Source organism: Oncorhynchus clarkii, chromosome 26 (genome assembly GCF_045791955.1).
Source record: "Oncorhynchus clarkii lewisi isolate Uvic-CL-2024 chromosome 26, UVic_Ocla_1.0, whole genome shotgun sequence".
NCBI classification, from domain to species: Eukaryota; Metazoa; Chordata; class Actinopteri; order Salmoniformes; family Salmonidae; genus Oncorhynchus; species Oncorhynchus clarkii.
In genome coordinates this window covers 28,372,090-28,384,839 of record NC_092172.1, presented here as the reverse complement: position 1 = coordinate 28,384,839, position 12,750 = coordinate 28,372,090, and the positions used below count along the sequence as shown (strand labels likewise).

The window sequence follows — 12,750 nt, the reverse complement described above, 5'->3', positions numbered from 1 at the left end:
CCAATCACATTCTTAACACTTCTTATTGATGGTGACACCATTCACCAGATTTCAGCAGCCACTACTCTAAAGCCTTTGGATGCCGTCTACCACAGCACCATTTGTTTTATCACAGGGGACAGTTTTAATACTCGCCACTGCATCCTGTATCAAAAGGTTGGCTGGTCCTCATTAAAGACCTGCAGATCAATTCATTACTCCCTGTTTGTTTACAAAGCTCTGCTACACTAGCTTCTAATTTACCCGACTTCATTGCTAACGTATAAGAGAATGAGCTACCAAACCCGCTCGCAGTATTGGTTAACTCTTGAGGTCCCTCTGGTAAATCCTCCTTTAGTTTTAGTGCCCCCGATTGTTGGAATAACCTGCAAAGTTCTTTGCATCTTGATACCCTGGTGCCGCTAGGGCAGTGTTGAATGAATTCATTGAGGGTTGCAGTTGTTTCGATTGAGTGTAGTGTTTTCTTAGTTGAAATTGTGGTGTTGAGGTTATGCCTATTTGTATTCTTCTTGTTTTAATTGTAATGTATATTGTTCTTCCTGTTTTGAGAAAAAGTTTGTACTCAGGGCACCATTGGGGATGAGACCATGGTCTCAATTGGGCTAGTCAAATAAATAAAAGTTAATAAAAAAGAAATACTAAATTCAGCAAATCACCATTCCTTTGAATCCATTTTCCAATTCACTGTGTTGGTGGTGCTCATAAATGTATCGCAACTTCAGTAGTAGCAGAGCACCCACTGTGTACATTTCATGTACTTGTAGAGTATATTGTTTCAAACAATATGTCTGAAAATGTATCAACAATGGTACATTTGAGGTATTTATATTAATATTTTTGTTGAATAAATGAATGTGAACATTTGTATTTCAGAATCTAGACATACTCCATATTTGAGATAACACTGTAAGAAGTATAATGACACCAAGATGTTGTCTGTATCATGTACAGTTCACAGATCATAGGGTTTTACAGGAGACATGTATAGGTCTTAAAAGGGGTCCTAAAATGGTCACTTTCATCATGATTTTCTAAAAACTGGTTTGGGATACAAATCTTTATTTTACTGGGCAAGTCAGTTAAGAACAAATTCTTATTTACAATGACAGCCTACTGGGGAACAGTGGGTTAACTGCCTTGTTCAGGGGCAGAATGACAGATTTTTACCTTGTCAGCTCAGAGTCGTTCTAGCAACCTTTAAGTTACTGGCTCAATGCTCTAACCACTAGGCTACCTGCCACCCCATCTAAAAACATCCTTCCTCCCAGTACAGAGGTACATAGCTCATTGAGGGGACGCTCATGTAATGTGTCGATGGATGGATGGGATGGATGGAAAAGCCTGATAGCCCACTTTCTACGCAAGTTAACCCTGCGTTGACCTTTGGCATCATAGCCAGCATAACATACTAGAATGACAGGCATTGTTAGAGAGGTTTGTCCCTGTTATAATCATTAGGTGGACTGAGTTGTGACAGGAAAATTAATTATAAAACTCAGGTAGAATATTTGCACGGCTTGCTAAGAACCTACTGAATGAGATAGCATATAAATACTTTGCCCTCTGCAACGTAATGAACCTGTGGATAGCATTCTGACTGTAGACAGAAATAGATTATTACTTCAAGGGAAATAGAAAACGTGTACCCATGTAGATAATCCAAAGGACTTGTCCTTCAACCCCTATGAATGAAGTGCTAAAACTAGCCTAACACATCCCTTCCTCTCCTCTCAGTCCAAAAATTAGACAATTTACCAGAGCCTTCTCTTTCCAAGATATTTATCTACAATAGGACCGTAAGATGCATTCTTGAAAGTTATAGTGGTAGGTAAGTTGAGCAAAAGGGGTAACTTGAGCCACCCTTGTTTCTAGGAAATCATACACAAAATGTATCATTTTAAAAGATATTTAGGAAGAGGTCATCATTTCATGGAGTCTCTGAAGGAAGAAAACACATGGAAAAAGTGTTAAGCAAGTTAGGTCCGAAAAACGGATTTTCACCAAGTCAAATGTATTGGGTCAAAGGTTTCATTAGGCTTGTATCTATAACAAAGTAGATCAGGTGGGGTCTCTATAAGCTTCAATATGAGGTCCTAAACCTAGCATGAAAGTGCATCCTTGTAGCTGAGGGGTAATATAGTTCAAATGTTTGCCTTGGGGTAAGTTAAGTCAATATCCATGGGGTAAATTGAGCCAAATTTTGAGCCAATGGGAAGTTGAGTAAATTGAACTGTTTTCTTCCCAGGCATAAAACAAGGCATTATTGCTGTGATATGAGGTAACAACAGGGCCTGGCTTATGTTAAAATTGTTTAAAAAAGTGCAAAGTCTTTGTTAGGTATTAAGCCTGCGTTAAAAGATGATTCAAATGATTAAAAGACTAAAAAAGCTATTGTGATTGTGTTGAATTGTGTTAGGGAAACAAAGATAGACAGGGTTTTAAAAGGTAGTTATTATATACAGTGCATTCACAAAGTATTCAGACCCCTTGACTTTTTCCAAACCTTACAGCCTTATTCTAAAATTGATTAAATATTGTTTCTACCTCATCAATCTACACATACTACTCCATTATGACATTTTTGCAAATGTATTAAAAATAAAAAATGAAAATATCCCATTTACATAAGTATTCAAACCCGTTACTCAGTACTTTGTTGAAGTACCTTTGGCAGGGATTACAGCCTTGAGTCTTCTTGGGTATTACGCTACAAGCTTGGCACACCTACATTTTTCTCAGCAGATCCTCTCAAACTCTGTTAGGTTGGATAGGGAGCGTCGCTCATAGCTATTTCCAGGTCTCTCCAGAGATGTTCGATCGGGTTCAAGTCCGGGCTCTGGTTGGGCCACTCAAGGACATCCAGAGACTTTTCCAGAAGCCACTCCTGCGTTGTTTTGGCTGTGTGCTTAGGGTCATAGTCCTGTTGGAAGGTGAACCTTCTCCCCAGTCTGAGGGCCTGAGCGCTCTGGAGCAGGTTTTCTGTACTTTGTTCCGTTCATCTTTCCCTTGATCCTGACTAGTCTCCCAGTCCCTGCCACCGAAAAAGATCCCCAGAGCATGATGCTGCCACCACCATGCTTCACAGTAGGTGCCAGGTTTCCTCCACACGTGATGCTTGGCATTCAGGCCAAAGAGTTCAATCTTTGTTTCATCAGACCAGAGAATCTTGTTTCTCATGGTCTGAGAATCCTTTAGATGTATTTTGGCAAACTCTAAGTGGGCTGTCATGTGCCTTTTACTGAGGAGGTCTTCCATCTGGCGACTCTATCATAAAGGCCTGATTGGTGGAGTGCTGCAGAGATGGTTGTCCTTCTGGAAGGTTCTCCCATCTCTGGTGCTCTGTCAGAGTGACCATTGGTTTCTTAGTCACTTCCCTGACCAAGGCCCTTCTCCCCCGATTGCTCAGTTTGGCCTGGCAGCCAGCTCATCATTAAGAATGATGGAGGCCACTGTGTTCCTGAGGATTTTCAATGCTGCAGAAATGTTTGTTACCTTTCCCCAGATCTGTTACTCGACACAATCCTGTCTCGGAGCTCTACGGACAATTCCTTTGACTGCATGGCTTGGTTTTTGCTCTGACATGCACTGTCAACTGTGGGACCTTATGTAGACAGGTGTGTGCCTTTCCAAATCATGTCCAGTCAATTGAACTTACCACAGGTGGACTCCAATGAAGTTGTAAAAACATCTCAAGGATGATCAATGGAAACCAAACTTACCTGAGCTCAATTTTGAATCTCATAGCAAAGGGTCTGAGTACTTAATTGAAAAAAGTATTAACTGTCTTATGTTTTGCATGAATTTGCAAACATTTCAAAAACCTGTTTTCACTTTTTTATTATGGGGTATTGTGTGCAGATTGCTGAGGATTAAAAAAAAATCTGTTTTAGAATAAGGCTGTAATTTAACAAAATGTGGAAAAGGTCAAGAGGTCTGAATGCCTTCCAAATGCACTGCATATACAGACATGTGTAGGCGGCTTTAACATACCCTGTCCCGTGGCTCAACTTACCACATACCCGGTGTAAATTGTGCCAAGAGGCCACTTTTATGGAACAAGATGTGTTTTCACAACTGTAATTTTTACTTGAATTCTGATTATTTCCAGGGATACACAACATCCTGCAATATATGTAAATATATTGGTTAGAAATTATACTATATTTCCCTTGAGAGAGTGATGCTGAATGTAGAAGATGGCTCAACTTACTCCACTCTCCCCTGTAATCACATTTTAAAAGGCTATATTGAAAAAGCAAAAAAAGAGAGCTATAATGAATCCAAATTCTATTGTCCTTTGCATTCATATTTGTTATTTTCCAGGGGCCAGCTAAGACTTGAAAGGACTGAAGCCAATGTCCAAAAGGCCATTGGCCTAGAAAAGGCCTTCAGTAGGAGAAAGCTTGACAGCAGGAGGTTAGACTGACTACACACTTGTGGATAAATCAAGTGTTTTATGTAATCTGGTCACCAAGTGAGGCCTGCGCTCTACATGCACCACGTATAGCCTGCCTTGCATTTCTCGTGACACCGCAGCATGTCTCTCACTCATACAGCGTTTCCCAAACTCTGTCCTGGTGACCCCAAGGTGTGCACACTTAGTTTTTTTCCCTAGCACTACACAGATGATTCAAATAATCAATCTTCATCCAGCTTTGATGACTTGATCCAGCGGTGTAGTGCTAGGGCAAAAACCAAGAGCTGTACCCCTTGGGGTCCCCAGGACCGAGTTTGGGAAACGCTGCTCTAATAAGAGGTGCTTGAGGCATTAAGTGATGATTTCTCATATCTCAGAGGAGAAGATAAGACGCCCATTTTGTCAAAAAATATTTAAGTATTCTTGTTTACTCTGAATCTTGTTTTTCATTTTTTTCCCCTTATCATTAGAGATCAGGCTACCCAAAATCTGTTTTGGATTATGGAAGAGGCCTAGGCTACAACTAACCCCTCCCCAAATGAAAAAGTAATCTGGAGGGTGGGAGGAACAAGTGTATTATGAGATGTATTAAAGCGATTTAGAAGTGCATATAGGCTACCTAAGGAACTTATTGGTTTTACATACTACATTGTTTACGAGGACATATATTTCATTTGAATAAATATGTCTACTCAAAGATTAAAGATGTTGCACAAACATCCCTCTCATATTCGCCTAATACTCACATCCGAAATCAAATAATATTTTGCTTGAGCTATTTGGGGAATTTGTTTTGCATTGGCCTATAGCTTCACACGCATTGCTCCCCCTCAAAAAAGATTTGTATGTATTTGTGAAAAACACATTTCGTGTTCTTTTATTTTGTCAGAATCCAACCTGAAACCACAACAAGCCTCATTTAGGCCATAGTGAGGCCTACTCTAGTCGTTCTGGGTTAGCAGCGTGTAAACAATTTGTAAAACTGACTAATTGATCTATTCGTTGCAGAAGAGAAGACAGACGCTGGATGAGTTGAGTCCACGCCATTATCCATGCTTTGCTTTCCCCCAGGTATACCGGTATAGTGGTAATCCCATTGCCCACGCATCATTACCTTCAATAACGTTTGGCAGCTTTTCTTTACAACCCCGTTTTAATGAACTTTCCGCAATATATTTAATACACAGCTATAGCCCACATCTTAAAGCATAGGGATCCATCGGTGAGACGCGTGTCTATGTGGTAAGTAATATACGTATTATTAAACGAGACTAGGGAGATAATATTGTTTTAATGTCCTCGATCATATAGCCTGTTTTTGTTCACACTTAATAAGCCTAGTAGTCCTAGCAAAGAGCTGTCATCCATGACGCTCACAAAACATGACGCAATATTATTTTGGCAGCACAATGAATTTGCAAACCCCATTTTTTTTCATTAAACATTAATACCGGGATCTTTAAATTTGTGTCCATGTTATTCGCCCATCATGCCCAGGCTCAGATTTTTTTAATCAAAACAGTATTCAGAATATGATTCCCCAAGATTATATTTAGAGAGATTTGCCGAAACATATCTCGCCTGGCTGTACAGATTGCATTGAGTTGGTGATCTGGATGGATAATCTGAAATCACTGTCGTTTGACCTTTAATAAAAGAAAACCAGGTATCTGAACCGTCAGCAGATGTTCATCACGCACCTTCATTCTATCTGGCCTCGTGGGCAAAAAGTCCCTTTACTTTCTTCTGAAGGGAAGGTTGTCTATATGAAGAGATGGAAATAGATTCATTGTCCTGAATAGTGTGGCAAAGTAGGCCCGTTTGATGACACGTATTAGAATTTCTAAAAGTGTTTTTTAAGTTGATCAAAATGTGTGTCTTCTGTTTATCTACAAGTTACAGAGGAGGTTTTATGTTATTGAAAATGCTCAGTCATAGTCGATAAACAGAAAGAAACGTATCAACGTTATTACGCAGGCCTCTATGTAGGCCTATTTTGTTATGTGTGGACAACGCAATAGGTCTAGGCCTACCTGCATGTTTATAATGTGATTACTAAATGCTAAGTCCATTGTAAAGACCCTACCAGCTTAATTCATAAGAGACTGAGAGGAGACGATTGGAATTAAAGATCTCTAAATATTATGTTATTATTGTCATCATAATTCCTCATCAAGATATTTCCTAGGGAATTACGCTGAACACTTACATTGAAGTCACACCATTGCATGCATTACTGAGGGGTCCCCCATCCCCATCCATAGGCCGGGCCTACAACATTGACCACAGCTCCTTTCAATAGACCTAATACTCTTATTACAAACTCTAATCCTCCAAATCCGACCTGCAATAACGTTTATCTTTTGGTGGCTTAATTTGCATGCCTCTAAGCTGTGGGTCATTCGCAGCAGGTCACACCATTATTTTGGTTTATGAAGTAGCATTTCTTTCGGTCCTCTGATAATAAAGTCTGCACAATATCCATCTCAGGCTAGGCCCACATTTCTGCATTGCATTTGAGTGTTTTCAACAACATTTGGTTTAAAAGTTTTTCAAGTTTTCTACGGTGGAGTGAGGAATATGCTATGCGATACTACATGTCATCCCCATAATCATGTAAAATATAAACTACGAACTTTCTTATAATTTTCTGAAAATAACTGACTTCAAAGTTCAAGTTGAAAGGAATAAGAAACCAGTGCTTTCGTGTTAGTAGTTTTACGCATGATGACCAATTGCTTAGTTTTACAGGCCTAATACTTCCTCATGTGTTGTATCAATCAGTTATGAATGAAAAGGGTCAGGAAAAAACAGTAGAACCAAAGTCTAACCCACACAAACCATGTGAATGTTCCCTTATGGGTTTGATACTACAAATGACCTTTTAATTAACACAAGTAAATTATTGCAGCGGCTCCCTACACAGCGGACAAAGCAGCATTCATCCCGTATTCCTGCCTCGTTGCTTGTCTGAACAGTAACAAAGTGTTTGATGCCAGAACTGATTAGATAATTACATTGGAGAGATGATGTCCCCTTTCTTCCTGGCCTTGTAACGTTCATTCACGTTCTCTACTGATTTATACTGATTTATGACCTTACCAACAATGTTCCAGTATTATTCTCCACGTTAAGAAGATGAACTTTGATCTAGTGCAAAAGTCTCAAAGGTTTTAATTGGCCGATTAAACCAATGTTAATGTTCTGGAAATAATATTTACACAAAAACGAGGAGTTCTTGAAAAAATTCATTATTATAAAATATTTCATGAATGGCAAGAACAGAATAAGCTCACAATTATCTTTGAGATGAACACAACACAATCAACAATTTCTCCAGGTCGACACACACACAATAGACACCCCGATCCCAACTCAATAAATCCCACTCTTTTAGCGAACAGAAAGACCAAAAACAAGCTAAGTGTTTCTCCGTTAAATCAGGTAAAAATAGCACACAACCACATTTGAAACAATACATACATGTAACAAAATATTTAAATGACACATACGAAATAAATAAATGAACAGTTGAGGAATCAAATAATAAATACACAAATAAATCATTAACATTGCTACACTACGATTGCCCATTGCATACATCATGAATTGACCGTCAGTTCCCATACCGTTGCATTTCAAAGTCTTGCATAAAGTCATCGTCAACACCATAAAAACAACGTTGTGCAAAATCATGGCAGCTTCCACAGTTTGGACAGAGCTCATCGAGCTTTGACTGCGGAGCGCCGCAGTTCCCAGGTGTAAGGTAGGTAGGATGTCCGGTGCTCGTCGTCATCCCAAGTCTTTATAGTGCATAGCCTAATACCGGCTAAATAAAAGTCCCACTGTGTAATGACTGCGTGTCCATCAACCTAAGGGGAAGAGAGAGGAAAAAGAAAAGCTCGTCATTTATTGATATCCATTACAATATCAAGCCTCGTAAAATAACATACCTTCTAATATAAAATCATTAGTCAAATGTAGAAGTATGTGCTTAACTATAGACTGACATATGTCTTCAGGTAATCCAATAATATATTCACTTTATAGACAAGATCACATATGTAATACCATCAACCTGTGTTAGTATAGAAAAGTTACAGTACAACTGGTGTAATCCAAATGATTGGATTAGCAGATGATGGTTAGGTTGAATGATGTACAAGTTGAATGTGTGTGTGTGTGTGTGTGTGTGTGTGTGTGTGTGTGTGTGTGTGTGTGTGTGTGTGTGTGTGTGTGTGTGTGTGTGTGTGTGTGTGTGTGTGTGTGTGTGTGAAGGCTCACCTTCCTCACCTCTTCATAACAGGTCTGAAGGCAGTGACCTTGTCATCCTGCAGGGTCACACATGTGTCACTGAGTTCCGAGGGCTCTGTCTCTGCATTCCCACTGGAGAATCCTAGACAACAGAAACCACACTGTAAGAAACTTGCTGCAGCCAGGTCATTGTATAGAGTTTATTTGTCAGTATTATTTTTGATAGTAGTGAAAGAAATGTGCATTTCTGAAACACATTTCAATATTGTATAACTTTACACGGGTAATTTCACAATTACAGTCGTTCAAAATTGAACACAAGTATCACAACATGTACATACCTTCGATAGTGGAGTACTGGCATGAGTCTGAAAGAGCAGGATAGGAGGCACAGTGCAGTTGGAGGGCCTTGTGGTTGTAGCTGCCTGCACTATAGACCTTAGATTGCAACAAGGGGCCCTCCTGGAAAGGGTTCTCAGCATTGGATATGTTGGTAGGATCCTGGAGGCCCCTGAGGGGCCCACACTGTCCGGTACCAGTCACTGGTAGCCTGGTCCCCTGGAGCTGGCAGTCTCCCATCAAGCTCCCTGTCCGGAGCTCTGGGGCCCCGTGGTGAGCAGAGCCCAGGATTACCCCCGTGGCCGCTGTACGCGCCAGAGACCAGATCCTCGGTTTGTCCCGGTCCGACACCTCAAAGTGTGACAGGGACACAGTGTGAGTGCCCGTGGGGATGGTGGTAGTGGTGGAGGGGGGCTTGGACGTCACCAGTGGATCAAGGAAGTCCGAGGGCATGGTGGGTAGAGAGGGCAGGGTGGGTAGGCTCTTGATACCACATGGGAATGAGTGGTGGAAGCTGTTGGGAAAGGAGAGGGAAAGCTCCGAGCTGCAGTCTCTCTTTGGAGGGCCTCCAGGGCCAACACCACCACCGGACATGGCCATGTGGAGGTCCTGCTGATCCTCAGGGCCCCTGGGTGCCATCTTCTCACAGTCACTGTCCAGCTTGTCACAGTCCTCGTCCTCCATGTCCTCCAGGTCACTCAGATGAAGGTCTTTCTCATCTTTACACTCACTGGAATCTGAATGATGAAATATACAGGAATATTACTGGTGATATTAGGAGTAGAAGCAGTATAATTTTCACTGGAATCTGAATTGTCAAATACACACAACATGATATGTGGAATAGTAGTTATATTCAGGAGCAGAAGCTGTCATTTTGATCAATTCACATTTTTTTTGTTATTGTAGGTGATGTGGATTAGTTTAAGAGGAAGCAAGCTGCTGTAAATCTTTGTGCAAAACTCTAAGATGTTTTAAAAAAATGCTTTACTAGATGGAAGAGGGAAGTGGATGTGTACCTTTGGTGACACAATCTTGGTCACTTTTATCCAGGTCGTCCTTCCTGTCGTCCCCAGCCTTATTCTTTGGTGACCAGGTCATCTTGTTCTCCTTCTTTAGCCTCCTCCTGGCGTTGGCGAACCAGGTGGAAACTTGGGTGAGGGTCATTTTGGTGATGATGGCCAGCATGATCTTCTCGCCCTTGGTGGGGTAGGGGTTTTTCCTGTGCTCGTACAGCCATGTCTTCAGGGTACTGGTGGTCTCGCGTGTGGCATTCTTCCTCCTGGCTGACCCATTAAAGTCCATAGTCCCATACCTGGTAGTAATAGCAGATAACACATTAGCCATTAGCAACGTTAGCATATAAACTCATAAACTATTCACCCAGACCCATGGAACTCCTGGAGTGTTGTCTGAAATATAGACTATACAGATCTGCTCTATCTAGCAGTATAGAGCTGCAGAGATTGTGACCTTTTGCTCTGGAGGTGTGAGATTCCTTGAATGTAAGTTATTACTCATGAATTACAGGGCTTTATCACACTAACAAGGAATAGCTGAGCTGATGCACTACAGATAAGGAATGTGTGGGGTTCCGTACCTGTCATATTGGTACTGGCCCAGTGAGTGGTCATAAGGATAGTAGGTGGCAGGTTGAGTTATGCCAGAATGCAGAGTGCCTGTGCCATCCTTCATTTCATACTGTGGATTCTGAAATAAGAAAACAACTTCATGAAGCACTTAGGTAACTTTATTTGTTTCCAAATATTGGAAACAAAGTTGATGTAAATTTTGTGCTACTTTACTCCCTTCAAAATTGAAACATAATAAGCTACTGGTAGCCTAAATATGAGTATTTTTTAAAACTGCAAAGTCAATTCGACCCATCTATCAGGTAGGCAGGCTACTCATAGTAATTTCAATAACGAAATAATTCGAGAGTAATTTTGATCAGCATCCATCTTGATCAATCGCATCCCAGCCACCCCCATCCACTATTAGATTAAACGGGATGTACCAGAGATGAGTAGATAGCAGCGGAGGGCTCGGCGCTGTAGGGGAAGTAGCTGGCATAGTTCTGGCTGGCGGCGGCCGCGGCAGCGTAGGGCGAGCTATACATCCCTAGTGCCGCGTTGAGCTCTGTCCGTGTGCTGGCCAGGAGCCGGTTCTCGTAGGAAGGGCAGCAGAAGGTAGCAGGAGTCTGGGTACCGCTCGTCCCGTCAGAGACCGACCTGGAAATCGAATCGCAGCAAGTCGTACTGGGGTTTGCCGACACGAAAAACTGCATGAAGAGAATTGTGGAGGATAGACATGTCATTCGTGTTTGACGCATGAGCTCTTGTTATCTTCATATCTAGAATATATTTTGATATGGTTTTGAGATACAGGACAATTCAGGTAAGATGGAGACTAGATATAAACGCGTGCTGTGTGTCTGCCTAATTTGATTAACAGTTGTAGGTACCATTTTGGAAATCATGTTTTTCAGTTCATTTAGCTTTTTTATTTTATAGAAAAGGAATTCCCAAAGTATTCATAAACTGCCTGACTACGCTATTGTAGGCTACTGAAATTTGATGAAAACAAAGGATCTAAAACTTTTAATACTCTTATAGGAAAATAATTTATTTCTAGTTGAATCAAAGTTTTGAGAACTTTTATTGCATACCTTTGTCCAGTTGTCCCCAAACAAATATATTTAAATTATAAATCCGTATGGCTACTTTACGTTTTCTAAATAATAGTAATTGTCAATATCAAATTCAGAGATCTCTGAATGAAAGAGAAAGTTGGGAAGGTTCACTGTTAACTTCAAAGCGCAATTAGGCTACACAACGGAGCTATAGCGTAGTAATAAACACAGGTCTTTTGTCATATCAAAACAACACCTGAGTACATTCATAATTCAATTAAATTGGACCTGTGTTTATGTCTGTCGATATGTTGATTAAACAAAAGCGTCACTTGAAAATAGCTGTCAATATTCTGAAAGCAACCATTCAGTGCTCCATCTAGATTATAGAGTGAGCTGTTCAAATTAAAATGATGCTCGTTTGTTTACATATGTGTCACTTTGAAATTGAGAGAGAAAAAAGCATGTTGATATTGTCTTACCTGTGAAGTTGCATTATAAGGATATCCAAACTGAGAGAAAGACATAGCTGCTTCTTTTGTTAACATCAGGAATATTCTTTACCCTTGATCGATTGCAACCAATTCTACTTCAAATCCACCTTCTTACACACATTTCCACGCACGGCCTCTCGCTCAATAATAGATGATTGCACTTAGGAGGGAGAGTTGAGGCTGGTACCAACAGCTGCAGATAGTTTTATATATGAATAATCCCCCGGAGGAAATGATAAGAAAATGAAATTACGCGTCATTAAGTACAAAAATTGTTGTTGTATTAGCTGAAGAAGGCTTAAAGGATAACGTAAGACTTGCAAGATATGGACTCTGCTTGTGCTATTATTTGTGCCTCTATAGTTCTTTAGCATTCACCCATGCAAGGGTATCAGTGTGACGTCATTGTAATCCCGGAACGACAGGACAGCAAGGATAGAATAATGTCTTTGCCAATCACATCTAACATCGCGTTTTCTTAAGGTGTTCTGTGCACTCCCCGTGTCCCCTCGGCTTTGTGCAGTGGTCTTCTTCACTTGCTTCACTGATAAGAGTATAAAGGAAGGGGGTTGTTCTGGTACAGTTGTGGAACTGTCCGATAGATCAAGGCTCTT

The 12,750-nt window shown here is 40.7% G+C and overlaps 1 protein-coding gene across 4 annotated transcripts; it reads right to left on the bottom strand.

Annotated features, from left to right (window-relative positions):
- Positions 1-7,577: 7,577 nt before the first annotated feature.
- On the bottom strand, positions 7,578-12,512 carry LOC139384808 (Iroquois homeobox protein 6a-like). 4 transcript variants are annotated; one of them, XM_071129698.1, is made up of 7 exons: positions 12,125-12,512; positions 11,028-11,291; positions 10,611-10,720; positions 10,030-10,325; positions 9,013-9,747; positions 8,702-8,813; positions 7,578-8,289 (listed from the first exon to the last, which is right to left on the bottom strand). In XM_071129698.1, the coding sequence occupies exons 1-6, from the start codon at positions 12,188-12,190 to the stop codon at positions 8,707-8,709; spliced, it is 1,578 nt and encodes a 525-aa protein (XP_070985799.1). In that variant the 5' UTR covers positions 12,191-12,512; the 3' UTR covers positions 7,578-8,289; positions 8,702-8,706. The 4 variants fall into 4 exon arrangements, with proteins under 4 accessions (XP_070985799.1, XP_070985798.1, XP_070985800.1 ...); XM_071129697.1 differs by having other exon boundaries at positions 8,711-8,813; positions 12,125-12,495; XM_071129699.1 differs by having other exon boundaries at positions 8,711-8,813; positions 11,028-11,241; positions 12,125-12,495.
- Positions 12,513-12,750: the final 238 nt, after the last annotated feature.

Excerpts from the sequence above, each read along its gene's own strand:
- LOC139384808 (XM_071129697.1), bottom strand. The coding sequence starts at position 12,190 with ATGTTAACAAAAGAAGCAGCTATGTCTTTCTCTCAGTTTGGATATCCT. Across the intron at positions 10,721-11,027 it reads CTGCTATCTACTCATCTCTG|AATCCACAGTATGAAATGAA; the intron begins GTACATCCCGTT and ends TTCTTATTTCAG. Across the intron at positions 8,814-9,012 it reads CCAGTACTCCACTATCGAAG|GATTCTCCAGTGGGAATGCA; the intron begins GTATGTACATGT and ends TCTGTTGTCTAG.